Source organism: Chamaea fasciata, unplaced genomic scaffold, assembly GCF_029207755.1.
Source record: "Chamaea fasciata isolate MVZ Bird 193981 ecotype frontalis unplaced genomic scaffold, bChaFas1.0.hap1 SCAF_4, whole genome shotgun sequence".
Classification (NCBI taxonomy): domain Eukaryota; kingdom Metazoa; phylum Chordata; class Aves; order Passeriformes; family Sylviidae; genus Chamaea; species Chamaea fasciata.
In genome coordinates this window covers 31,053,806-31,079,480 of record NW_027094089.1, presented here as the reverse complement: position 1 = coordinate 31,079,480, position 25,675 = coordinate 31,053,806, and the positions used below count along the sequence as shown (strand labels likewise).

Sequence of the window (25,675 nt, the reverse complement as noted above, 5' to 3'; positions counted from 1 at the left end):
GCGGGCGCAGCTCCACGGGGCTGGGAAGGCTGCGCGCCGCTTCCTGGCAGCCCCCGGTCCGTGGAACCCCGGACCGGTGGGGCGGGTCGGGCCCCGGGCGGTGCGGCCGCGGTCCGTGCGGTGCCCGAGGGGCCCGCGCCGCGCGTGGTGCAGAGCTGTCCTTGCGGCCCGAGCGAGCGGACCCGGGCCTGCGAGGGACCGGGAGGTGGGCGTGGGGCGGGAGTGCGGCCCGGCCGGAGGGACCCGCGCTGTCCGTGATGGGGGGCGGATAAGGGAGCCCAGTGTCCCCGGTTGGGCATTCTGAGCCGGTGGCCTTTCCGGCTTTCCCTGTCTCCACGACGGGATTTGCCTGGTGTGGGTTTGGCCGCACACCGGTTTGCTCGCGGGTTGTGGAGAGAAAATAACCTAGCGAGAGCTGCTGGTCCTGATCTTGCTATTCATTTAATGCTATTTTTTAAACACGCTTTGCTTGGAGAACTGGATACGGTTGTGCCCTTTTAAATCAACATGATTTAAGGAAAAATAACTCGAAAAGTTGTGACTAAAATTGTCCTCCAAGTTATATAACTCCCAGCTGATGCTGAATGGAAATCAGACTGAGCCAGTAGTGTCACTAATCACAAGTATGCCCTGAGGTCATGGTGTTCCATTTCTTTGTCCAAAGTGACAATAAACTGCTCAGAGCACCATGTCACACCATAGAACACCTTTTATGAAAGGATAACACCGTGTCACACCATAGAGCACCTTTTATTAAAGGATAATAGCATGTCACACCAGAGAACACCTTTTATGAAAGGATAACACCGTGTCACACCATAGAGCACCTTTTATTAAAGGATAATAGCTTGTCACACCAGAGAACACCTTTTATGAAAGGATAACACCGTGCCACACCATAGAACATCTTCTATTGAAGGATAACACTGTGCGTGTCACACCGTGGAACACCTTTTATCAAAGGATAACATTGTGTGTGTCACACCACAGAACATCTTATATTGAAAGATAACACCGTGTGTGTCACACCACAGAAGATCTTTTGTCAAAGGATAACACCGTATCAGACCAAGGAACATCTTTTATAAAAAGGTAACACCAAGTCATTTCATAAACCAACTTCTACTGAAGTGTGTTTCTTTCTATCATTATATTTATCACAGTGCTTTTTTAATTGGCTTTGACTTCAGCATGTGCTCCTACTTGCAAGTGTATATGTAAATAACTGCAAACCATTAAAAAAAAACCCTATAAATGAAAAATAAGTTGCTAAATTATTTTAACCTTTGTGAGCTTTTCTTCCAGGAATGAATTGGAGGAAATACATGCTTGTTTGCTGATAGTTAGACTACATGATGGTAGCAGTTTTCTCTGATCTGTGCAAATTCACTACGTTTTTCAAGGCATCATGTTATTGGGCTTTCTGGTGAAAAATTATGTTTTATGTATTATGTGTACTTCTTACTGAGATTACGAGGAGGTTGGAATACTGTAGGGGTTCATTTTTCTGAAATAAGAGATTCTGTCGTTTTTAAGACATAACAGAAAACAATTTCAACATGTCATCAGTCAAGCGCTTGGTTTATGCAGTCATCCATTTCTTGAGAGAACAGAGTCAGATGGATACTTTCACTCCAGATGAACAAGAAAGCTTGGAAGGTAAGCAGCAAAGGTGCTTTCATGTATTTTTATGTATATGTACGTGTGTGTGTATGTATATAATACCTACACAGGTGTTAAATTCCTTTAAGATCACAGAAAGTAACTGAAGTGACATAAATAAGATCATGATCCTAATGGTTTTAATTAATTATTATTTTAAGGCATCTCTTATTTAAAAGGTGTTATAAAGCTACAATTGTGTAGTGCCTTAATTTGAGCAACAGGTACTTTAAATCACATTAGTTGCACAGGCCTTTCCCAACCTGAACAATTCTATGATTCTAAGTTAAGCAGTGCTATAATGCAGACACTGGAAATGACTTGTGTATGTGTACCACAAATTTCTGCTGCTTCTTCTTCTCTTTTATGTTTCGTTTCTTTCTGCATTTTTTATCTGTTGGTAGCTCTGCTGGTTACAGAGGAAGTAAAACAATTATTATATTGGTTTTGGTAGATGAGAAGAACTGTTTCCTTTCAAGGATTCTATGTTATTTGTGAGGAAAAAGAAATCCTAAGAAAATAAGATAAATGCTTTGCATTTCTTTTTCCCTTGAGTCCTGGCTCCAAAGAGCGTGTGGTAGTGAATATTTGCAGTATCATGTAGCTTCTATCATACATCCAAGTTCATTTATCTGTGGATGTATTCTCTCTGTATTTCCCTATTAGCAGATACTCACTAGATCTTTGTAACCTTGTAGTATTTGATGTTCTCCTTTATACTGCTCTTACTCCTTTTCCTTAATTCCTGGAGACTTCATGTCAGGTGGTATCAGAATGTGGAACTGAGAGAAGACTTATGTCTTAACACTGCAGTAGGTTTTTCATAGCACCTTTTAAAAAGATCTCTCTACTATTTCAAGCAGTCTTTGGTTGTGTCAGTCAGCCAGAGGAGGAATTTGGAAGAAGTCTAGGACCAGCAGTGCAGTTGATCACTGAGTTCTGTGAAAGTTCTGGCAAGGAGAGACTTTGCTGAGATGCAAAGCATGTCCTGCTTCTCAGAGGCATAAGTTAAAAGACAAACCTGGAGTGTGCTTCCTTCTATTATCTATTGGTTGTCCAGGGTACTTGTTCACAAAAGTAAACAAGAAAGAAAGCTTTGTGTCATTATAGTCAAAGGATAGTCCCAAAGGAATAAAAGCCAAAAGATTTGGTTTTACGTCAGAATCTGGAGCATTTTGTATATTTGAAAAGCGTCAACAAATTTAACCTGTGTCAGATCATGATGATCATCTGATGAAAGAAAACAATGGTTTTGGATATCATATGTAATGAGAGGTGAAGAGATTTTCTTTTGTTTTTATAATGAAACTGGTAAACATTGGGTTATGGTTGAAAATTTACCTGGTAACATGTCTTTGAACAGCCTTAGCCAATATATATATATATATATGAAAGAATCAATTTTAAGAATCAGTTTTATAAATAAAAAAATATTACAAAACCTCAGTTGTGCTTAAAAGCCAATGCAAAATTTACCATTTTAATATAGATCTGAAATCCTATTTTTAGATTTGTGCTCTGCCACAAGCATGGTACCATATGCTATGTGTTAGAGGATAAGAGGCGGGCATTCTGAAAAATAGACTCATTTCAGTTGTGCAAAATATCTTTAGTGCATGTAGAGTAGCAATTGCCAAGTCTTACTCACTGAAGGGTTTAATGTTAGGTGGAACATAAGGGATGAAAAGAATTGACTGATAATTTTTGTTGGTACCTTATGTACCTACTTGGTGTCTGTGAAAAGACAAAACACTGTTATCACATGCCAAGAAGTAATTCAAAAAGTTCCCATTTCTCATAAAACAACAAAAAAGGAGACAGAGCATCACAAAAAAATTTTGAGCCCTTATAAAATGTCTAGGATGTATTCATACTCAATGACAACCTGCATACTGCATGTTTGAATTATATAGAAATGTTGATGAGAGTGTAAATTTCCTTTAGGAATTTTGTAATTGCTTGATGAATAAAAATGCCTTATTTTGAGAAAGCAGAGTAATTGCAAGGTAGACCAGAGAAATATATTCCCCAAGTATCTAGAGCAGTGAGGCACTGTCAAATGCTGCAAGCTCGATATTATCAGGGAAGGACTTGATGCGCCATGTGAGCTATTCACCTAAGTTTTTTCCTATGTCTGGTATCAAAGGCCAAAGTTCTCTGTTCTCCTAATTACTGTCTAGCACAGATCCCTGGTGGTTAGGGCTCAACTCTTTTGTATGAACTAGAAACTTCCCTTCTTCCAAGTTATATTTTAGACTGTGTTTAAATTGCAGTTATTTCTCTTTCCTGTTTACAGGGTGGGGTTTATTTCTGTCACTCTCTCTTCTTTTCTATAGCACCTATTTCTGTGGGATGAAAGCATAAACTCTCTACAACATGCAGAAGGCTGTGATTTTCTTCTTACTCCTATAATTGATATACCACAACTAATTTCTATAAGGCAGTGTTTCCAGTGTTTCCAAAACAGGAAGGCAGTGGATGCATGTAATACTTGACATGGGTAAGGTTATGTGTAAGGTGAAGCAAGATGACAGGAAGTCCTAAGGGGGCCTCAGCAGCCCAATTAATGCTCATTATTCAGCCTGCATGTTGGCTGTGATGCCTTCATGCTGCTTGGTGATGCAAACTTGTGTTTGGACAGCAAACATCCTGGAGCTTTGTGGCACTGGGGACACAGAGCTGGGTTCCAGCATAGCCCAGGTGCTGGTGTTGGTGTCAGTCCCAGCTGTTCAGCAGGGAAGTGGTTTGCAAGGTGTTCACTTCAAGCTTCAGCCACCATCTAGGTGGATGATGGTAGATGGTAATTAGGACAACAGAGAACTTTGGCCTTTGATACCATTCATAGGAAAAAACTTAGGTAAATAGCTCATATGCTGCATCAAGTGCTTCCGTGATAATATTGAGCTTCCAGCATTTGACAGTGCCTCACTTTGATAAATGGGATAGCAAGGTGCTGGCAGTCTGGCCTTCTGAGAAACTTTTCAGGCAAAACACAAGTCTCCATCCTTTGACTTTATTGGAGTAGTGTTTTTGTGTAGCGTTAAAACAGGGTTGTTACTGACCTTGTCACAACTTGTTGTATTTTCTGATTTGAAAATGTTTCTGTTTAGCAATGTTTATTTCTATGTGGATTTCTTTTGTTGGCTTGCATTTAGCCAGTGGTTATTCTAACCTATTGATTCACCCTATAAGAGGTCCTAATTTTGTTATATATGTGATAAATAGAGGGATTATAAATTCCATTTTCCACTTGAAGGAGAAATACGGGAATTCACAGCACCAGCTAATTATTTGATGAAAATGCTGAGGACCATAGTCAGAATAACTTTGTTAAAAGATAATGTGCACTGCTGCATTCTGCAAAACTCTTCTGTATCACAGAGATTTGGTGTCATAGATTTGATGCCTTGAGAAAGAAAAGGGATGGGATTGTATTTTGAATTTATGCAAAACTACAAATGAGGAGAGGCATTCAGAAAAGGGAGTGCGTTTCAGTAAAAATAAACTGTCAGGGAAAATTAGTAAGTAAACTATTGCAAATGGCTTCCTATTAGTCATATAAGGAAAAATTATATATGTTATTTCACTGATTTAATAATTGGCCTAGTAATAAAAAGTACTGTTAAGGGTTTAAATATATTTCAAAATTCAGCATAATCTGTGTTTATAAGAATTAAGTTTTTCACATAGCAGGAGACAAAGGAGTTAAACCCAAATCCCTTAGTGCTCTTACTGCGTGATTTAGGACCTTGTCAATTGATTTATAGATTAGAGGAGCAACTTGTATGAATATTTAGCAGTGTATTCCATTGTTACCAACTTTTAACTTTGTGTCATGCTATACTGTTTGTAAGAAATTTCTATTGTATAATTTTCTTGGTTTTACTATCTGTTTTACAAATCTCTTCTCCCCCCTTCCTGCCAGCTGTGACATAGAAGATAAAAACTGGCCTTACTGTTGTTAACCTTCAGTAATTTTCCTTTTCTAATTTTGAATCAGTGTTCAGTTTCATTGTAATGCAAATAATAATTCAAATTATATTTATTATACTAACATTGGATTGAGGGTAAGCTTAAGTACTAAGAATCTGCTTTTACTGATACTAAATTTGAATTCAGATACTCCTGTTTGTCTATAATCTGTGGTAAAACAGCCATTTTTCTGTTCAAGCTAGGCTTTACAAAGACCCTTCTTTGTTCCTCCTCAGTTTTCAGTCTAAGACATTTAGATGTTAATAAAAAACATTGTACTAGGGTCTTAAGATTATAGGGAAAATAATTATATCATTTGCAATACTACTGTAACTGTGTGTGTGTGTGTGTATATATATGTATATTTATGTATGCATATAGACAGAATTGTAAATAGTGATTGCTACTGATCTTTTGTCTGAAAATATGAGCATATGTAAAACTTCAGCTAGGGATATGGCTCTACATTTTTAAGTTTACTGTGAGCATATCTGCGTTGTTTCTGGTTTGGAAGGGCCATTTAATCCTTCCACACAGAGAGCACGTGAAAGGATATTGCAGATATATTTTTATAGGATGAAGTTTTGTGATTAATAAAGCATTTGATTAAAAAAGTATCTTAAAATAAATACATTTTATTCCAAAAAATGTAAGAGTCATAAGTATCTTGCCTTTATTCTGTACAGTAAAGATGAGCCACTTTCTTCCAGCTGTTATGGCACACAGATATGTGCCAGTTGTGTGTATTGAGGTGGGGTATGTGACACATGGACATTCACAGTTGTATTATGAGTTGTGGTGCTTTTGTTAAATCACTATATGTTTAAAGAAAAATTTTAAAAAACGGAAAGAACTGAAATTAAATTTTAAATTAGCTTTAATATAATGGCCAAACTATATGTGGACTGTGTATATCTTAGATCTTTTTCAGCAAGCTAATTCTCTGGGGATCACGTAGCCTCTCTTTATTTTTTGATATGTTCCAAAGAGCTGCTTTTACTAGCTGAATAAGGAAATGAGTCACAGCTTTATAAATAAATTAGTAAAGTTATGCTTCTATTGAGAAACTGGCGACTTACGTTATTAAATTTTTTTCCTTTAAGTTGCAATTCAGTGTCTGGAGACTGTGTTTAAGATTACCCTGGAAGATACTCATCTTGCATCCTCACAGCATTTGATAGAAATGTTCACAAATTCTATTCAAAAGGTAAGAATTTAATTTAGATTCTAGCGTTACTCTGCCAATATGTCCTAAGGTTTCATATTGTATACACAATATCAAAGTGCTGTATAGGTCAAAATGATGTGAAAACTTAAGAAAAATATGAAAAAACCTACATTTCCATAAAAGCTAGTATAATGTGAATCTTTGGGGGCAGTGGGAGGAATTAATTTCAGCTAGACAAGGAAAATTCCACATAGAAAAAGTGTGGATGCCTCATTCTTTCTTGAAGGTTTTTATTCTTCATTTAAGCATTTTGCAATTCCCAGAGATAAATGCCTGATGTCATTCGTAGTTTGCTGATGCTTCTCACTTCTTTCTGAAAGTTTTTTTGATAAAATCAGGGCTTATATATTAAAGGAAAAAATCCTGGGTTTTTTTCCACACAGAATGAGATGCTGCCTCTCTCACGTACTTTACCAGAAGGCGCTGTAAAGGCTGACCAACTGAAGGATGAAGGTTTGTAATAAAAATAGAAATAAACTGCCCTATCCATTTATTTTTTTCTGCGTTATTGTGGGTTGTGATAGTATAGCAGCTGGGTACCATGCACCTCACAAAAAAACTTCAGCATATAGATTCTCTGGTGAGTGCTATGTCATTAGAGGGCTAAGTGATTTGTTCATCCAGGAGCAAAGGAAATAATGCTTGTTCTTTTTCTGGCTCTGGAGGTTGCTTAAAATCTAAGGGATAACATGTAAAGTTGGAAACATTCCTAAGCAGCAGAAGCTTTAAATAATGAACAGCTATTGTCTAGCTGTTTGTGCATGGAATTGTTGCGTTTCTGCAAAAATTTCATTGGAATGGATATGTGATGTTAAACATTGCTAAAAAACTGACCCAACAGAAGCCAGTGGAAAAATTCTTGTGAACTTACTAGGGTTAATATTTCACATATGTGAAATTATTTGTGTGCTTTATAAAAACTGCAGACAAGCCAGTTGTTTATTGTCCCTTTGGCAGCTGTTATTGTGAGGAAAAGCAGCTGTACCATGGAAGTTACTAATGCTGCCTAAGAAGGAATCCATGTTATTTCCCCTCAAAAAGAAGGGGAGGGGAATGGAAAAAAGCATGTAGCACTGATAACTGTTATGAATTGTTATGGATTGATGCTTTCTGAATCACATTGTTTATGACCTGTTGGATTTTCAGGTGTCTGAGTTTTATAGGAAAAATAAATAAACTTCTAATTGCAAGGCAGATATAATCCTCTCAAAATTTCCACAATAATGTGGACGAAGTCATACTGTTTTTCAAAATTAACTCCATGTCTCTCTTACCTTAAAACTGGTCATCTGTAATCATAAATGCAGTCCACTACTGGCTCTGAAAGTAAGTTTTCCTAATGGTTGGAGTTGCTCATTAGCTCTTTAATTCTGAGACAAAAATAGTCTTTGTCACTATTTAGTCACAATAGTCTTTGTGACTATTTAGTTAGTTAGGTCTAACATAGGTAACCTAACCTATGTTAGACCTAAGGTAACATAGTTAGGTCACAAAAATGTGTTTATCAGTTGTAACCTGCCTGCTGTGCACGCTGTCTTTTGTTTTGCTGTTACTGCCAACTCATGGAAAGTAAAGAATACCTCTAGGTCCCAATATGGTTATTGAACTGTAGGAATTGTCAGCACTTTGTGGGTGTTATAGCTGTTTTAAATCTGTGACTTCGGTCTTGCTATCTTTCAGTCCACAAGGGTATGTGAAATAGACTGAGAAAATGAAATTAGTGTGTGCTATGTGTTAGTCTTTTTGTGGTTTTACCAAAGTAATTCCACGGCTCTACTGAAAAAAAATTGGAAAGGTCTAAACTTTAACAAAGGAGCAACTGAACTGCTTTAAATGCCTCTGGTAATTTCCTATAATAAAATTAAAACTTAGTGTCCTGCTTTCTCTGTTGTTTTGATCCTCCACATGTTCACACACATTATCTATCACCACTATCATGCCTTTCCGTTATGAGTATTTTCTAGCCTGAGTTAGGAAATTAGTTAGATAATTTGGGGAAGACTATTTGATGTGTATCTTCAAGAATACCGTAATTCTGTAACTGTGATTTCCTCGTTTCTATCTGTATGCCCTTACCAATGGAATAACTTCCCTCACCTTTGTGGCCACCAGCCTGCTCCTCCTCTTGTCTCAAAGCAGCTCTGATATTTATACAAATTGGCTAATAAATGGCAAAACAAAATCAGGGAGCTGAATTTTCTTTCTTGGTAACCAGGAGGTAATATACCCTTCAGATTACTCAATACTTGAATTTACTAACCTTATATATCATTGACACTTTGGCTTAGTGTAAGATGTGTAAGAGCACAGATTATGTCCAGGTTTGTATAGTGGTGGCCTGATCATAAAGAGATCTGTATATTATTACCAAAGCATAATTATAACAACAGGTAGTATTTTCAGTATAGAGGATACATGTTCAAAAGTATAACCATTTGTGTAATTCATTTGTCTTAAGGATTTTGTATGATATTAAAATAGAATAATATCGATGCTTTTCCTTATCTCAGCAGTTAGTAGATCTAGCTATCTTTCTGTTTTCCTTTAGCAAGGTTACAGCTGGAGAGAGAGATAACAAGAAGGGTATGCACTGATACTATCTCCAACTTAGCCTTGTACCCTGGGTCATCCTCAGACCAGTAACAGAAATTCTAGCACTGATAGTCATTGATGGTATTTTTGTTTTAAAGGAACACTAACTGCTGTAATCTTGCTGAGTGCAGCTAATTTTTAATGCTTTTTTGTCTGACAGCATAATTTGGTGTACAGATCTTTACCTTAGAACAAAGGAAAGCTGCATAAACAGTGGGCCTCTAGAAAACAAGAAAGATATTGTTACATTCTGTGCATATTTTGAACGTATACATGCAAGTACAGTTTGTTTGACTTCTCACTGGAAGGGACTGCTTACTGTAATTACAGTATAGTACAGCACTATTAGAGGATGTGATTTTGTACTACTTTGATGATACTTTGTTACTTAAATCTGGTTTTGTTCACTAAGCTCTCTGTGTTCACAAATAAATGCAAGTACAGTTGTTTCAGTTAGTGCAAGCAAGCACTGAGGACTTGTTCCAGTCTTGCTTCCTCTCAGAGATAAACTGTTGCACTGACCAAACTTTTCTAGCCTTTGCTTACGCAGTTACCTACATCAGTAGTAACTTATTGACCTATCCCTTGTCTTGTTTATTTTAGGAGAAGGTTTAAATATCTGGCTGAAATACAAGAAGTCAGTGGAAGTCTGTAATTTTTCTGACAATTTCTTGACATTTCTAGGAAACCAAGGCTTCTGTAGGATCCAGCTGGCCAAAAATTGATAGTAGCAGGACCACAGACAAGTTTGGGCACTCTGAACAAGGTTTTTTTACTACTGTGTCATCAGGAAAGACAGAAACTACCAGGATTGCCTTGTGTTGGGGACAAAAATATGCATAAGATGTCTTTTGCTTTGAAAGACCTTAGTCCAACATTTTCTGTCCATAGAGAAGTTATATAAATGTTTGTGGGTTTTTTTCCACTGGACTTAAAACACATGAAATGTGAAACTTTGTTACAGAGTAGAAGTTCTAAGTTTCCCTGGTGAGAAATTTTACTTCTGAATCCTTTTAGATTGCTTACCCTGTACGTACTTTTCATTATCTTAATGAGTTTAACTTACATGTTTTACTTTTGGTTTTTTTGTTTTATTTAGATAGTTACAAGCAAGTTGTTAGAACATATGAGAAAGTTAGATTAAAAAATTAACATAGTGTATTGAGCTTGCAAAGATAGTTAGGACTGATGAATCTATATTAGAGTGGGCTGCAATTACAATGACACTTGTCAGTGAAGGGATCTTTCCTTAACAGCAGAAACTAGCTGGAAAGTCTGAAATACCAAGATAAAAAGAGGAAGGTTTCTGTGATGTACTGCAATGTATATAATAAACTTCACAGACATAGTAGATATTTTTATTTGCATTATTCCATTACTTTTCTGTTTAAAAGAATGTATCTCAAAAAAGTGCAGTCATAACTCACTTATACAGATGCTATAAGGTAGCTGCTCTGTTTCTTTCATACAGAGCTGTCTCATCTAACTACATACTGTCTCATCTAATGACTTAAGAGCTTTTTATAATTTATTTCAGGTAATAATCATATGAAGGAAGAAAATTATGGTGCTGCAGTGGATTGTTACACTAGGGCTATAGAACTGGATCCAAACAATGCAGTCTATTACTGCAACAGGTAAAACCAAAATGATACACAGCTTTCATTCCTGGACTTTGTTAACATTATTTTAAGGATAAATTGTGAAGCAGGTCAAAGTAACATGAGGTTAGAAACCCCACTGTTTAGAAATTGATTGTTAGATTTGTAAAATTAGAGTGAAATTGAGCTCATTCAGCATCTCTGTATCAGTTAAAATGGGTAATTTTTAATGGGTAATTTAAAATTACTTAAAACTTTTCAGATCAGGTATTGTGTGCGGTCAGGTTGTCTGTATTAAATCAAAACACAGACTGTGATTTCCAGCCTGCTGAGAGCAGTTAAAGCCTTTTTCTCTGGTGCTTCAGTGACTCAGCTGCTCTCTCTATCTCCTTGAGTACTAGCTACCTCTGGCAAAAAAAAAAAATCATCAGTGAGGGAATACCATTCTGGAGATTTCAAGCATTTTGTCAATACTCAGTATTTTCATGTGTGACCTGTTGAAAAATAACAATGCTGCTGCTTACAGTTTTCTTATCTAATCTATTCTTTACTATCATGAATGAAGAAGACATAGTGATTTGGCAGCAGGTAAGCTTGGAAGGGCATGTTAACCTAGTCACAGCTGTCTGCTCTTGCGGAACACTGCCTGGAAGACCAGCCCAAGAGCAAAGGCAGCCTTGCTTTTAGGCCCTACTGCAATAAGCCCATCTCTAGAGTGCCTCCATTATTAATTTAAGGATATAGGATTAACTTAAGTGCTGTTGATCTGGCCTTGTGGAACAGTACCCACTGGATTACACTATTTTTGAAGCTCTGCATCCATTGCTCCAGAGTTTAGTTTATGATAAATACAAATGAAAGATTCAGTGTTTAAATGCAAGTTTAAAGAGAAAGGAAATTATGCGGTTTGCGAACATTTTACATATTTAGGTTGGCAGTTCAAAAGTGTAAATCATCTATATTCCTTGTGGAAACTCATCATGAGTCACTTTACATATAAAATAGAAATATCAGACCAGATTCAAAAGCTTCCAAAAATCACTGGAAGTTTCCTCAGTAGGGGCTTAAATGTCAAAGTTGAAATTAGCAAGAGCAGAAATAATTTTTGTGTTGCATCACATACCACATTTGTGAGAACCAAAATTATTCTTGATGTCAATCAGTAGGGTATTGTATGTAATTATTTAAAAACACCCAGGAGTTGTTTGGAGTTTTGTGGATGATAGAGTATTTCAGTAAGTATATACCTTATTCTTACCTTAAGTTTGTTTGAGAGCCATGGGGACATGCTGCATTCAGTGGGATTGCTTTTTATTCACAGCAGTGCAAAAAAGAGTGGGCTAGTATGCCCTCAGAATTTTAACTGGTCATGTAAATCTTCTTGTGAACATGGAAAAACGTTTTCTGTTCCAACACATGAGAACAAGCGTTGCCCCCAGCTTTTATTTATAAATCTTCATTGGCATCTGTGGAGTTGGACAACTGTTAAAACAGCCCAAAATAGATGAGCAGTCCCATTCAGAAGACATTTTAATCAAAGTCAGAAAAACCCATGCAACCTGGAGCTAATTACAGGAGAAAGGATTCTTAATGTGATATGCTTTATACAATGAAAATATTGTAATTTCTACAATATTTTTTTTAACCAAGGAAGAATAAATGAGAGTGGCTTGAGACCTTTCAATCTGGTGAAGTTTTGATTATTAATGTGTTTCAATGTCCTTTTTAATTTGGTCAAGTCTTTAAGCTTATTATATTAATATCTGCAATATTTAGTATTTCACCAGTTTAGAGATGCAACTGTATTTTAGCAATGCAGAGGTTATTGAGAAATGTTTTTGTGATTTACCTACAAGCTTGAGTTGACTTCTAAAAACCTGAGCAGGGAAAAATCACAGCATTCCTTTGAATGGCTGTAAAATGATACTTCTTGCTGGAAAACAACAATTGTATAAAATATTTCTCTTTATACAATGATTTTATATAAATTACTACTTGACAGTTACACTTCTTGTAATAGGTTTTATGATTTATTTTGTGCGTAGTCATATGCTAGATCTTAGACAGTTCCTTAGAATTATTTGTCCTTTGGGTCCGCAGAGGTGAGTGCATGTTCACCAAAATCGCAGTCTAGCAATGCACTTGGGCACATACTTGGCTCACAACATTTGCTTGTCCTATTTCATTAAAGAAAGTTAAACATAGCCTAAATAGTGAATGAAAAGTCAGTAAGATTAAATAAGTCACAAACATGTGAATATCTAGGCTTAGGGTTTGGTTGTTTTGTTTTGCTTTGGGGTTTTTTGGTTTGGTTTTGGTTTTTGTGCATTTTTAGTTGGTTGGTTGATAGTTTGGCTGGGGCTTTTTGACAAAGCTTCATTTCCTTACCATCTTTCTCTTAGGGCTGCTGCTCAAAGTAAGCTCAACAACTTCAGGGAAGCAATAAAGGACTGTGAGAGTGCCATAGCAATAGATCCAAAGTACAGCAAAGCATATGGAAGAATGGGGTAAGTTAATGGAAATCTGAATAAACACTGAAGACCCATGTATACATCACCACAGATTTTCTGAAATATGTGGAGCCAGGTTGTTTTATTCACTTACAGAACATTGTTGTTGAGCAAGTATAGCAATTTTCTGCAGATGACCCTATCTGACTGTTAGCTTTTTTAATATGTGGTTGATATCAGCATTTTCATTGGATTTCATCAGTACGTAGTTTCTTTCTTTCTATTTATCAACATGCTAAATTTAGTTTAGGAAGTAACGACGATCTTTTCCTACCTCCTAACTAGTTACGAGTAATCAAAATTGGAACAGTTTTGTTCAGTTGGAACACTGAATCTGTAAATGATGCTGTTAGAGAACAGCATTGGTGCTTCACACTAGCAGGAATAAAGTCTTAACTTTTCTGTTCAGTAGCTCTTTGGAAGCAGATCTTTTAGGAAGAATAATCTCTGTCTCTTTGGCAGGTTTTCTCAGCAATGTCTGAGAGATTAACTGTATAGCCTCTTGAGGGTGGTTTTAAGTGTTAGCTGAAAACAATGTCAGGAATGCTCTAACAGGCCGTTGGTCTGAGTGAAGGCCCTTTATTCCAAAATGTCTAGCTTTGCATTTTCAATAATCAAGCACACTGTGGTAGTGAACGTAATGCTACGTGTGTCTTTTGAGGTTATTTTTATACCAGTAAATTAAAAAATGGTTGGGATCGTTTGTTGCGTCAGTTGGTACAAAATGTCTCGTGTCCATGTTATTAAAATTTAGTTTGCAGTATGGAGTGGCCACATCCAACCAACCTATTGCAAAACTGCATTGGTCTATGTTAAATTCTGACCCATGCCCTGGAACTGTCTGTGATAATTCTTGTTGGGCTGGGACAAAACCATACAGGGGACATTTATTTTAAGGCAAAATGTGTTGGAATTCTATCACTTAAAAACTTTCCATAATACAGTTCATTTTACTATTACCAACCTAGACTAAAGAGCTTTTGAAATGATGAATTATTTTTAAAATTTTAGTTTGAATTGGTTGTTGAATTGGTTTTGTTTAACTCTCCTTAGATTGTTTCTTCATATAGCACAATACAAGCTCCCTTGATTTCACTGATATGAAGGGATGCTACAGCCTGATTTGGTTGGAGGTTATTTTACAGTTTTGGGTGTAAGACCAATGTTTCTTTGATACTGAAAGTGGGACCATTCTCAGGCAATCAAGTTTCTCTTTTTTTTTTTTTTTTGTCTGGTTGTTTTAATAGAGGACATATTTCGAGCTACAAGCCAATGAGTAAATATTTGGCACAGGCTGAATGAGTAAACTGTGCTTGTTTAGTAAAAAGTGAAAATCCCACCCCCATGTCCCCAGTGTACAAAACACCTTCTCAACAAAAAGTCCTTATGATGTGCTCTCTGTATGCATTATGGAGACATAACTATTTTTCTCAGAATTTGACAGAAATTCTTTACATGCAGAAAGATGCAGAAATGCTACAAATCTACAGAGATGGGAGCAATTTAAAAGTGGGAATGTCAGTTAAAGGTGGTATTTCCAGCGTGATCCTGAAAGACCGCTTGTCTGGGTAGGAGGTGTGAGGAAAGAAATTGTCTGCTGTTCTAACTTGTACTGTGCTCCAAGAAACCTTCTCTGTAAAATACTTTTTCTGTAAAAAGCAATATTGCATCACAGAAATAATGGATTGCATTTCTTGTCTGGTCCAAAACTATTTTGGCAAGTTAATGGGCCAAAAGGGAGGCTGTTTTTTATGGAGATAAATGAGTTAAGAGAAAAACCACTAATACTGTGTGGGTTCCTCCAGGAGCTATACTGGAAATTCCTAGAGTTTCATACTCTTACTGAGAATGATGGCAATCATGGATCTATCTAAAATGCTGAACTTATCTGCAAGAGATGAAAAACCAAGGTCTGTTAGTGGGCATAAGCACAGGCTTATCAACCCAGGCTGTGTAGCTCAGCATCAGAAGGTGAACTGAAGTACTAAATAGCTGAATGTGGGTTACACAAATCTTTTACAAAATGGAAAGATCAGTTTAGTTTTTTGATCAGTATAAATTGAAAATACAGTAGCAGATAGAATTGAAATGCAACCAGATCGACTTCTGGAATAGTTCAAAGAAAGATGACATTTTAAATATAGTAGATAATCAAATTTGAAAACAAATACTGCTTAAAAGTAGTAGGTCTGTCTTGTGCTCTCATGAGCTGCTGGAGCAGAGTCTTTTTCAAACATTAAGTAGGCTTCCCTGATACAAGGGTTTCTTACAGCATTTTACAGATATTACTACTATTTGTCAGGTTGTTGAAGGGGAACCTTTACATTGATCCTGAGACAAAAATCCATTATGCTGAAACTTGTAGGTCCGGTACTTTAAAATAGTGATAATTATAATAATGCTAATAACATAATTTCTATATAAATGTATAAGGACAACAGTGTAATTATCAAACATATTCTATAATAAAATACTTAATATAGTAATTATTATATTAAAAGTATATGGGTTTATATAAATAAATTAATAATGTATTTGTAGGTCCAGTTTCTTAACACTGCATAACTCATGCTAATAGTATCTTTGCCCTACTTACACATGTAAGTTTCTAAATAATCTCTTGGGTCAAAAGTACTGGAAAAAACACCTAAGAGCTTATGCAAAAAGTCACAGATGCTGGATCCAGCTTGTGTTCTTAAAGTGACTAAGTCACTTGATAACACCAAGGAGTTTTTAATGAAACTAGCATTTATATGCAACAGACAATGCAAGATGTGTTCTTGAGGAATCCCCTTTTCTGCAAAAACAAGTGCTTACACTAAGCAGTAGTACCACAATAGCATAACCTGTTTTAATTAAGTGGTCAAGCTAAAAATCAGTTGTGAGATACTGTTTTATTTAGAACAGAAAATGTATCATTAGCTTTTGATGACCATTTATGTTCTAACCAGGATTTTTTTATTTCACATTAGGTTGGCTCTGACCTCAGTGAATAAATATGAAGAAGCAGTTACCAGTTATCAAAAAGCACTGGATCTTGATCCAGAGAATGACTCTTACAAGTCAAATTTGAAAATAGCAGAACAGAAACTAAGAGACGTGTCCAGTCCTGTAAGTTTGCTCTGTATCTATTTATTTACAATAGTTTTAACTGGGATTTTGTAGGAAACTTAGATTCAATTGCAATTTATTTGTAGACTGGAACTGGACTGAGTTTTGACATGGCGAGCTTGATAAACAATCCTGCCTTCATTAGTATGGTGAGTATATCTCAAGGTTTGCATTATCCCATTTAAAAACTGAACTTTTAAGAACAACTGTTGTTCAGTAACACAAGCAATTTTAATGATTATTACTATAGCAATGGTTTTATTACACTGAATTTCAACTTTTCTACATCATTTTACACTTGAAACAAGAAGTGAAGCATGTATCTCCAATAATGCCTGTCTTATTTCCAGCTGATTTTCTGTTACTTATAAATAAAAACACACGTAAGGTTAGCTATGCTGTTTTTATGTATGATATGACAGTAATGCTCTTGTCAACAGCATGATGAAAATTGCTTCAATTCTCCACAGAGTAGTTAACAATTATACAAGGACTAAAGTAACTCTCCTTCGGGAGAACTACCCAAGAGACCTTTCTGTTATTACGCTTTCAAATTATCCCTAATCTTAAAAAAGAGTTAAAAATTAATATAAATTGCATATAGTGCATGCTTTTATGTTCAGTACAATAACAAATTGTGTGTTTCTCCCTTAGTATTTTTTTTTCCACATGGCTTTCTTAGCTAAATGGAATTAATTAACTTTGTAGAATGGAATCTGGAGAAAAAAAAATTAAAAAAAACACGAAAAACAACCCCCAAACTTATTTCCTTCAAGAAAGCAGTTACAATTTTACAAGCCCTCTGGAAGCTTCACTGGAACAGCACATTTCAGCCAGTGCTTTTGTGTGGAAGTGTGCTGCACTCAAAAGAGATCCACACATCTGGCTTGATAACATGGTCCAAATAAGAGAGACAATAGGCAATGAAAGAGGGAGCAAGTTCTCTGATGGCATTCACGATTAAATAGCACTGGAACTCTGTGTACTACTTCACAGGCCACGTGATGTACTTAAGACAACCCATGTCTGTTTAGAATCAATGATGTACGGGGCTGGTTTTGGGGAAAGGATCTTTTACATTGTTTCCAGAAGATGCCTGGCGAAGTAGACAGAACACAAAAAACACAAGGTCTTTATCCAGGAATGAATGAGTTATTTTCCCAAGGTGTAGTTACTTCATTTTTTGTTAAGGTAAAAAATTGCCTCACTGTCTGACCTTGAGAAAATTGCTTGTGGCCTCAGTTTTTGGCCCCTAAACTAGATAAGGCTTATTACTGATGGAAGAAACTAACCCTGTATTTGAGCACAGAACTGACCTGCATGTGACATTTTATATCTAACTATTAACTAGAGAATAACTAGAAAAGTTGATTTACTTTTGAGGTATCTATATATGATGACATATTGATCAATAAAATGAATATTGGATATAGCTGATTTTTGTAGTTATCTTTAATAAGAGAGGTAAGAAGCGCATACTGTGTTTTGTTTACTGATGGCGCATTCATACAGACAATGATTTCTGTAGGAATTACTTTAATAATGTTGAAAAATTAATTTTTAATTTGAATTTTTTTCTATAGTATCAGTCCATAGACACTGTTACACTATACAAATACAATTTTAGAAGTATCTAATGAATGAGAAATTTAAATAGCCTTATGCTTACTACAAAATTAGAAAATATGCCATTACCAGTGAAGATATATATTACCACAAAACCATGCTACAAAGTAAGTCCATGCTCTGGTTTGATCTGAAATATTTTGTGGCCCATAATCTTAACTTTTAATTCCTGGTATTACTAATAGTTGCAAAATTAATTTATCCAGGCTGAGAGGCAAAAAAAATTACAAACTTTTGTCCAAGAAGGCCAGTACAAAACATTCGTCCTTGCAATTCTTCAATGTTTCGTTTGTTTAGTTTTCTGGCACTGGGTTTTTTCTGTTAAATGACTTGTCATACTTTTCATGTCTGAATCTGTAATCACTATTTTTTTCTTTAATACATAACAAATAATATCAGCTTCATTTCCATGAAATAAATTGCTGTAGTGATTCTTTTTGCTCTGCATGTAAACTTAATTTTGTAATAAAACAGATTGCAGCATGTGGGGGTTTTCCCCATTTTTTTGTGATAGCCAAGCAGTAAATGTTTTATAATTTCAGCTGTATGTTGTCTATTCTAGGCAGCAAGCTTAATGCAAAATCCTCAAATTCAACAACTGTAAGTATTAAAATGGGGTACTGTTAAAACGAATGTCTTTAGATGTTTGAATTAATAAAAGATGTATAGTATTTATAGCTGTATTTTTGAAATGTAGATATATTACTGAAAATATAATTTTATTTTGCTTACTGTAGAAGTGTAGTTTCTTCTCCTTACAACCTGCTTCCTCTCAGCAATTCAAAAAAGAACTGGGGCTCATTGCTAACAGTAAAGGTCCCTGCACACCCCAATACCAACACTGTGCTAACTGTTCCAGGATGTCAGGGATGATGTCAAATGCCATTGGTGGCCCTGCTGCTGGGGTTGGTGGCCTTTCGGATTTGTCCAGCCTGATCCACGCGTAAGTAAGAACCTGCACAATTTTAACTGTCACATTTGTAGTAGGATAACTCTGCAACATCTGTTTAAAAGGGGTGCAGTGTCAAGTGAATTATACTGTGGTCTATTCCCACTGTTTGTTATTAAAACCAAGAAACCAAAGAGTTATTATCCAGGACCTTGTTTGTTTGCTCCATACATTTCTATCAAACGGAATGACGGAACTGCTGTGTGCTCAGCTTCACTTTCTGGTACTCAAATGTTGTTACTTTCTAATGCCACTTACTAAAAACATTCCGTTAAGTCTTTCAAGTACTCCTACATATGCTTTTAAAATGTGTGGATAAATTTACTACCTGTTATCTCAGATACTAGTTAGGAAAGCTACAGATTTACTCAGTACAAGTCAAATCCATTTCTGCTCTGACATCCCTTCATTTAGATGAGGAATGTTTCAGGGAACTCAGGATAATGAAGAATATCTTTACAAAAACCAGGACCCAAGGCTTTTATACTGTAACGATGATATCCATCTGGAACGGTCTGCACAAAAACATGCCATTTCCTTATATGCCATGATCTCTTATGGGGCACACAATTTTACTTTATTTCAGCATTCTAGCCAATTCCAAACTATTTTTAAGTTTCACCTTTTCAGGGCAAAAGCAATTTATGATTTACATCGCAGGCAGAAATGTCTCACTGCAAAAATCTAGGGCTATTTTCACAGAAAACGTATACTACACAGACATCTATAAAAATGTGGCTTTTCTTCAATTTGCACTATAGTTTGAAGGAGTCTTTACAGTTTGCTACTTGCACAAAGTTTAGAAGTAGCAGGGAGGACAAGCTAGGCTTTTCATGAAGTTGTATCTTTTATTTTTGGTCTTTTATTAGTAAACAAGTGTTACACTTCTCTTACACATTGGTCTCCCCTATTAATTTAACTCTTAAAACTACCACTGTTACAGATAGTTCTATTTTTACTTCAGTCATGAAAGATATAAAAATTTGATAGTATGCTTGCTTTCAAATAATGATGTCTTGTTCACAAGTACAAGTTGGCAGCTGCATACTGAATTTCTGGAACCATTAACATAAGGTAGCATGCCAACTCTAAGAGTAGTTACTTTGAACAGTTAGAATGCATCCTCTCAAAAAGAAGGGAAGAAATCACTGGAGCAGATGGGTTATTTTACCATAAAAGGTAATATAGTTTGTAAGGTGATACTTTTCTCCTCCATGTTATCAAGTAGAAGTAATAATACTAAAGAAAGAAAATAAATTTCTGATGATGAATCTGTTTGGAGACACTTCAACCAGATAAATTCATAATACAGCAAATACCCTAAGACTGCAAATCAAGATATCTTTAATCTTAATTTTAATGTAATGCACCTTTCAGCTGTATTGGGATATCCTGTTTTCTTAAAAATGTTGCTTTCACTTGCTGATTTCACTTAAAACTGTTCAACACAGGGGGCAGCAGTTTGCACAGCAGATACAGCAGCAGAATCCTGAGCTCATAGAGCAACTGAGAAATCATATCCGGAGCAGATATTTGAGTGGCAGCACTGAAGAACATTCCTGACTTCAAGGAGTCATATGAATTGGAATGATATATAACCCCAAAATGCATACCATAGTTAGTAGCAAAAGCACCATTGTAACTCTTCTGCTTGAATAGAAGACAGAAAATTCTTTGTGTGTGTTTGCAAACAAGAATAAATCTGGTAAACAGATTTCTTGCACATAACTTGGAACATAGCATTTATGTATAGTTACTCCTCTGAAAATTAATACACTGAATAAGTGATCTATTAAAATCCCCAAGTCCAAGTCATTTCAGTATGTACATCAGATTGACCTCCGGGGCTACTGAGTGGGGAGGAGTTTTGTAGTGTGCTGATCTTGCCCAACACCTACTTCTAAAATGCTAGACAGGGTAAAAGACATGTTACTCATATGGTGTGAATCATGATGGCTGTGCTCCTTTAAACAGCATTGAAATACTGAAATATTGAAACAACAGGCCCATCTATATGTGCCCGTTTATAATGAGCATTACGCAGTGTTGGAGTATGGAGAGTATTTAAAACTCGTGCTTGAGAAGTCTGTTTTCTTAATCCTGTGGAGAGGCCTTCTTGAGTAACAGGATATATTTTTCAACTTCATTGGGCAGAAGAGAGGGAGATGACTGTATATGAAGGAGTACCACACATTGTAGAGAAAGAGAAGACAATAATTCTGTGTAGGATAATGCACAGAAATCAAAATGGAACTAGTCTTGGGAAAGAGAAGTTGTAGGCTTTTCTACTGCCATGTTTACCCTCACATCATGATGGTAGCCCTGGAGGTCAGAATTATGGCACTATGTTCCTAGACATGGCAAGCTGTATTACATTCCGTATGTATGCAGTATTTAATATAAACTTAAAATTCTTAACTGTAATAAGCTAAAACTGAGCCTGTGACTATACAAATAACTAGTACTGAAAAATTTTAAAAAGAACTGCCTTAGAAGGATTCTTTTTCTATTCTTGTGTGATAAATCACCGGCTTAAACAATTGGGGATTTTTTTTAATTACACATATATATCTAAAATGATGGCTATATAGTCAAGGTAAAGATTTTTCGACTCTATAGTATTTGTTTCTTGCTCAGTTAATATTACTCTTGTAAGACTGCTGCTTTCTGTATGTCTAGTATGTTAACTTTTTTTACTCTGCTTACTGTTCACACTGCTTTCTGATATGAAGTACACTGGTTCTTAGCCCAAGGAGGTTCTCAACACCCTCTCAACACTTTTCTCTTTGTATATCTAAACTGATTTAAGGAGCCTGCTTTGATTTCTTAGACAAAGTGATCTCTCATGGCCAGTTAGTCTGGAGGTGGAATGTGGAGGACTAACAATAGATTCCCAAATGGAGAAATATGTAGGAACTTCTGAACTTCAGACTTTATATCCAATTGATCTTGTGCTCATAAAAGAGCTCCTCCAGCAGAAGCAAATGCAAAATTCGGGGCCAAGTAATATACTTGATTCTAAGAAATTACAGTTGTGCATCTATGGTATATCTTACTCTACTAAACCAGAGAGAAAAATGCAGTTGGATCTAAGGAGAAATGAAAGGCATTTGAGAAAACACAAATCTAGGAAATCCATATTACCACCATATGTTGAATGAAGAAGTAAAGTTTACCAGATAAATGATTTTAATACATTCCATACTTTATTGATTAGCGTGCCTATGTACAGCATTAAAATGCTTTTTAGAATTCTCTCTTTAAGTTGGTGTAGCTGCTTTATTCAGGCTGTAGAGATACTTAAACTTTACATTAAATACATTTTCAAGTAACAGCTTCTGACTCGACATCTGATGACAAGAAAGAAAATTCCTAAAGGGATTTTTTCCCAGAGGTAGCTCAGATCCTGAATCTAATCCATTCAAGGAAACTTAAGTAAGTTCAATTACACTGAGTAGGACAGGAATACCATTTAGAAAGAAGATTTATGGAGGCTCTGGGTGGGCTACAAAAAGTATAGAAGTATTACTTGGAGTAGTGTGTTGTGTCAGGAGAGAAGCATTGCATCTAGTATGTATCCTGCTAAACTTCACAGTTGCTTTAAATTCTCTTTCGTATCTTCAACTGCTTGAAGTGTGCTTCACTAAATTTGATAGGGAGGACCAGAAAATCCATGGTGGACTGGACAGGCCCGCCAATATTTCTCTACAAACTCAAATTATTCTCACTTTTCAACAGCAACCCTCAGGCATTCAGTTACTTTTCTGCTATAAGACAGTGTCAAGAATTTAATGAGAGTTCCTTAAGAACTACAAAATATGTTAATATCCAAAGAGGGCAGAAAAAGTTGTGTACTTGTACTGTCAAGTACAAGCTCCATAGCTTACTGGATTTATGGGAGAACAATCCCCAAGGTTAAATGGAATGAAGCATTGGTTAGTTATCTGAAAACTACTCTTGAAGTCATCTTCATGGAGTTGTAACAAACTTTCATTTCACATGCTACAATATTTCTGTGTTTAGGTTTTACTTCAGATAACACACAGTCTATATTAAAACGTTAACAGCATTAGCTAAGTCTTCAGGAATGTGCTACAACTGACTGGCACAATACTTTACTAGTAAACATTCTCTGTTTCTTGTGTATTAACAGAAAGGGCTTTATAGCCTAAACAAAAAACAGTGAAACCAGTAACAGGAGCTGTCATTACATGCTCTTCCACTGAAACCATGAACAGAGAGATCATTTATGCTAAAGTCTGCTTTTTTTTGAATTGCCTATATTGTTTCAGTCATGCAACATGTCTTAATCACAGGGTGTGGAAGGAATCTTTTCCTGTGTAGTAACTTCACTGTATCTTGCGCTAAAATTTTTCATTCTGCTAGATAAAGTGGTAAACCACAATCCCTGTAAATATTGCTTTAATTTAAGGTCAGTTGCAGTTTATTGTTCAACTGAGCAAATCTGCATTTACACCTAATTGGTTTTGTATCATTACTGTTCCATCAGTGTGTAAGTATAATAATTTGTTAGAGAAGAAAATATTTTGCAATCAGTTGTAAACTCCTGTAACCTGCTTGCATGGGAGTATATTCTTCTAACTATGATCATAAAGACACCTAATGAAATACTCAGCTTAGAAATTGTTTCAGTTGCACTCTTGGCTTTGTAACAAGTGCAAAATAAAATCACTCATGCATACTGAGATAGAACTAGCTCTGTAACTTTGAGTAGATTGTTTCATGGCAACAGAAAGTCATACTGGCATAACGCAACTTGTCTACTATTTCTGTATCTCTCCTACCTCTTACTGCCATGTGGTTACATTTCCTTCAGTTTGTGTGGTTTAACTTGAAGATATATTATAAATAAAGTAATATACTTTTTTGTCTGTATAATTGTGGTTCTCTGGTTTAATTTTTGTGTATCTCAAGTAACAGGTAAATTGCATTGTTTAAATACCTGTTCATGTTTATCACATAGGCAGGTTACATTTTTAATTTACTGTTTCCTGTATGGACTTAGTCCCTCAATATATGAAGCTGGTCCTAAATTTATCCAGTATTTTAACACTGAATACTACACTTAAGATTTTATGCATGGGAAGCCTTAAGTAAAATAGTGTTAAAACTAATAAGGTTGCTAAGTGCCAACATGGTAGCTGAGAAATACAAGCTGGCAAGTAGAGTCTTTAACACTAGTTTACCTACTGTTAAACTGTTGCCATATTATCCACTAAATGGCTACCTCTGGGTGACCACAGATATTTCAGACAAAAATATTTCCAGTTTTTGTCAAAACAAAGCTAGGGAAAAGCACATTGCAGTGCTTGACCAGGACTTGACTAAACTTCTTTCTGTAAATGCTTTAGAGGACTTGATCTAAGACAGCAATGCAGGATTGGGGTTTTTTCCTCTTTTTTTTTTTTTTTTTTTTCTTAAAAATCTATTTAATTATCTCTGGGATGGAAAGAATAATTGGCACCACCTTATTTTAACAATAAAAAATTACCTGAGTTCTACTATTTTAGTTTTCAGTTCCCCACTAACTGGAAAATAACATGCCTGTTAACAGCATGTCCTGTATTGCAGGGATGCACAACTCTGCTCATGACGGCAGATTAATTGAGACAGATTTGCTGTATTGCTTCCTCTTCAAAGACTGAGCCACAACCAACAGTGCCTTTGGCTTATAGTCCACTTCCTAGCTCCTAACTTCCTAGCTCCTGCCTCAACAGTGCCAGCTGCACTTCTTCACCTCATGCCTTTATCAGGTTTAATTTCCCATGGCTAGACACGTACCATGCAAATACACTGCCGTGCCAGGTACCCCGTATTATATTTTTTTGGATTTGGATTCCACAAACTTGTCTGTAAAATGTCAGCTCCTTTGAACTGAAGCAGTTTTGTCAGAGCCACGAATTTAAAAGGGTTTAAATACTTTAAAAAAAAAATAAAAGAAGAAAAATAAGCACAAAATGCTAGTATTTCTTATCAATCTCATCCCCCCTGTCCTGAGCTGATGTAAAGGCAATATAATTTGCTAGAATTATACTTTTTTCAAAGGTTTTATTTTTAGTAGATAAAATGCATATGCATGTTTTAAAGGATTTGGAAACATTTAAGAAATGCTCAGAGAAATTCAATCATTATCACATTGACAGCTTTATAGGGATTTGATTTAGTTTGTACTCATTTTAAAACAATTGACTGCAAAAACATGAAGAAGTTGGTCCAAAAAAAAAAAAAAAGCCCAGTGAAACTACAGATTTTTTTTTTCTTCAGTTTTGCTTGATTTCTGAAGAAACCACACAGACCTGTGCAATATCGTCATACTCGTATGTTCTCTTCAAAAATGTGTCTGTAAGTCTTAGGCCAGAGACACTCTAGAAGGGGAAAATATTTGTAAGAGTTGTTATTAGAA

At 35.9% G+C, this 25,675-nt stretch overlaps 2 protein-coding genes across 5 annotated transcripts in view; one reads left to right on the top strand and one right to left on the bottom strand.

Moving 5' to 3' along the window:
* Positions 1-1,021: 1,021 nt before the first annotated feature.
* SGTB (small glutamine rich tetratricopeptide repeat co-chaperone beta) lies at positions 1,022-24,150 on the top strand. Its single transcript, XM_066181220.1, has 11 exons — positions 1,022-1,092; positions 1,537-1,659; positions 6,738-6,841; positions 7,246-7,315; positions 10,992-11,091; positions 13,458-13,562; positions 16,538-16,676; positions 16,763-16,825; positions 18,865-18,902; positions 19,162-19,245; positions 20,703-24,150. The coding sequence occupies exons 2-11, from the start codon at positions 1,560-1,562 to the stop codon at positions 20,812-20,814; spliced, it is 915 nt and encodes a 304-aa protein (XP_066037317.1). The 5' UTR covers positions 1,022-1,092; positions 1,537-1,559; the 3' UTR covers positions 20,815-24,150.
* Positions 22,444-25,675, bottom strand: part of TRAPPC13 (trafficking protein particle complex subunit 13) — a 27,109-nt gene continuing 23,877 nt past the window's right edge. For all 4 annotated transcript variants that reach the window (XM_066181216.1, XM_066181217.1, XM_066181218.1 and 1 more), the window contains one exon: positions 22,444-25,637. In XM_066181216.1, coding sequence (XP_066037313.1) covers positions 25,533-25,637 — 105 coding nt within the window. In that variant the 3' untranslated portion in view covers positions 22,444-25,532. The remainder of the gene's footprint in view (positions 25,638-25,675) is intronic.

Excerpts from the sequence above, each read along its gene's own strand:
- SGTB (XM_066181220.1), top strand. The coding sequence starts at position 1,560 with ATGTCATCAGTCAAGCGCTTGGTTTATGCAGTCATCCATTTCTTGAGA. Across the intron at positions 6,842-7,245 it reads TCACAAATTCTATTCAAAAG|AATGAGATGCTGCCTCTCTC; the intron begins GTAAGAATTTAA and ends TTTTCCACACAG. Across the intron at positions 13,563-16,537 it reads AAAGCATATGGAAGAATGGG|GTTGGCTCTGACCTCAGTGA; the intron begins GTAAGTTAATGG and ends ATTTCACATTAG.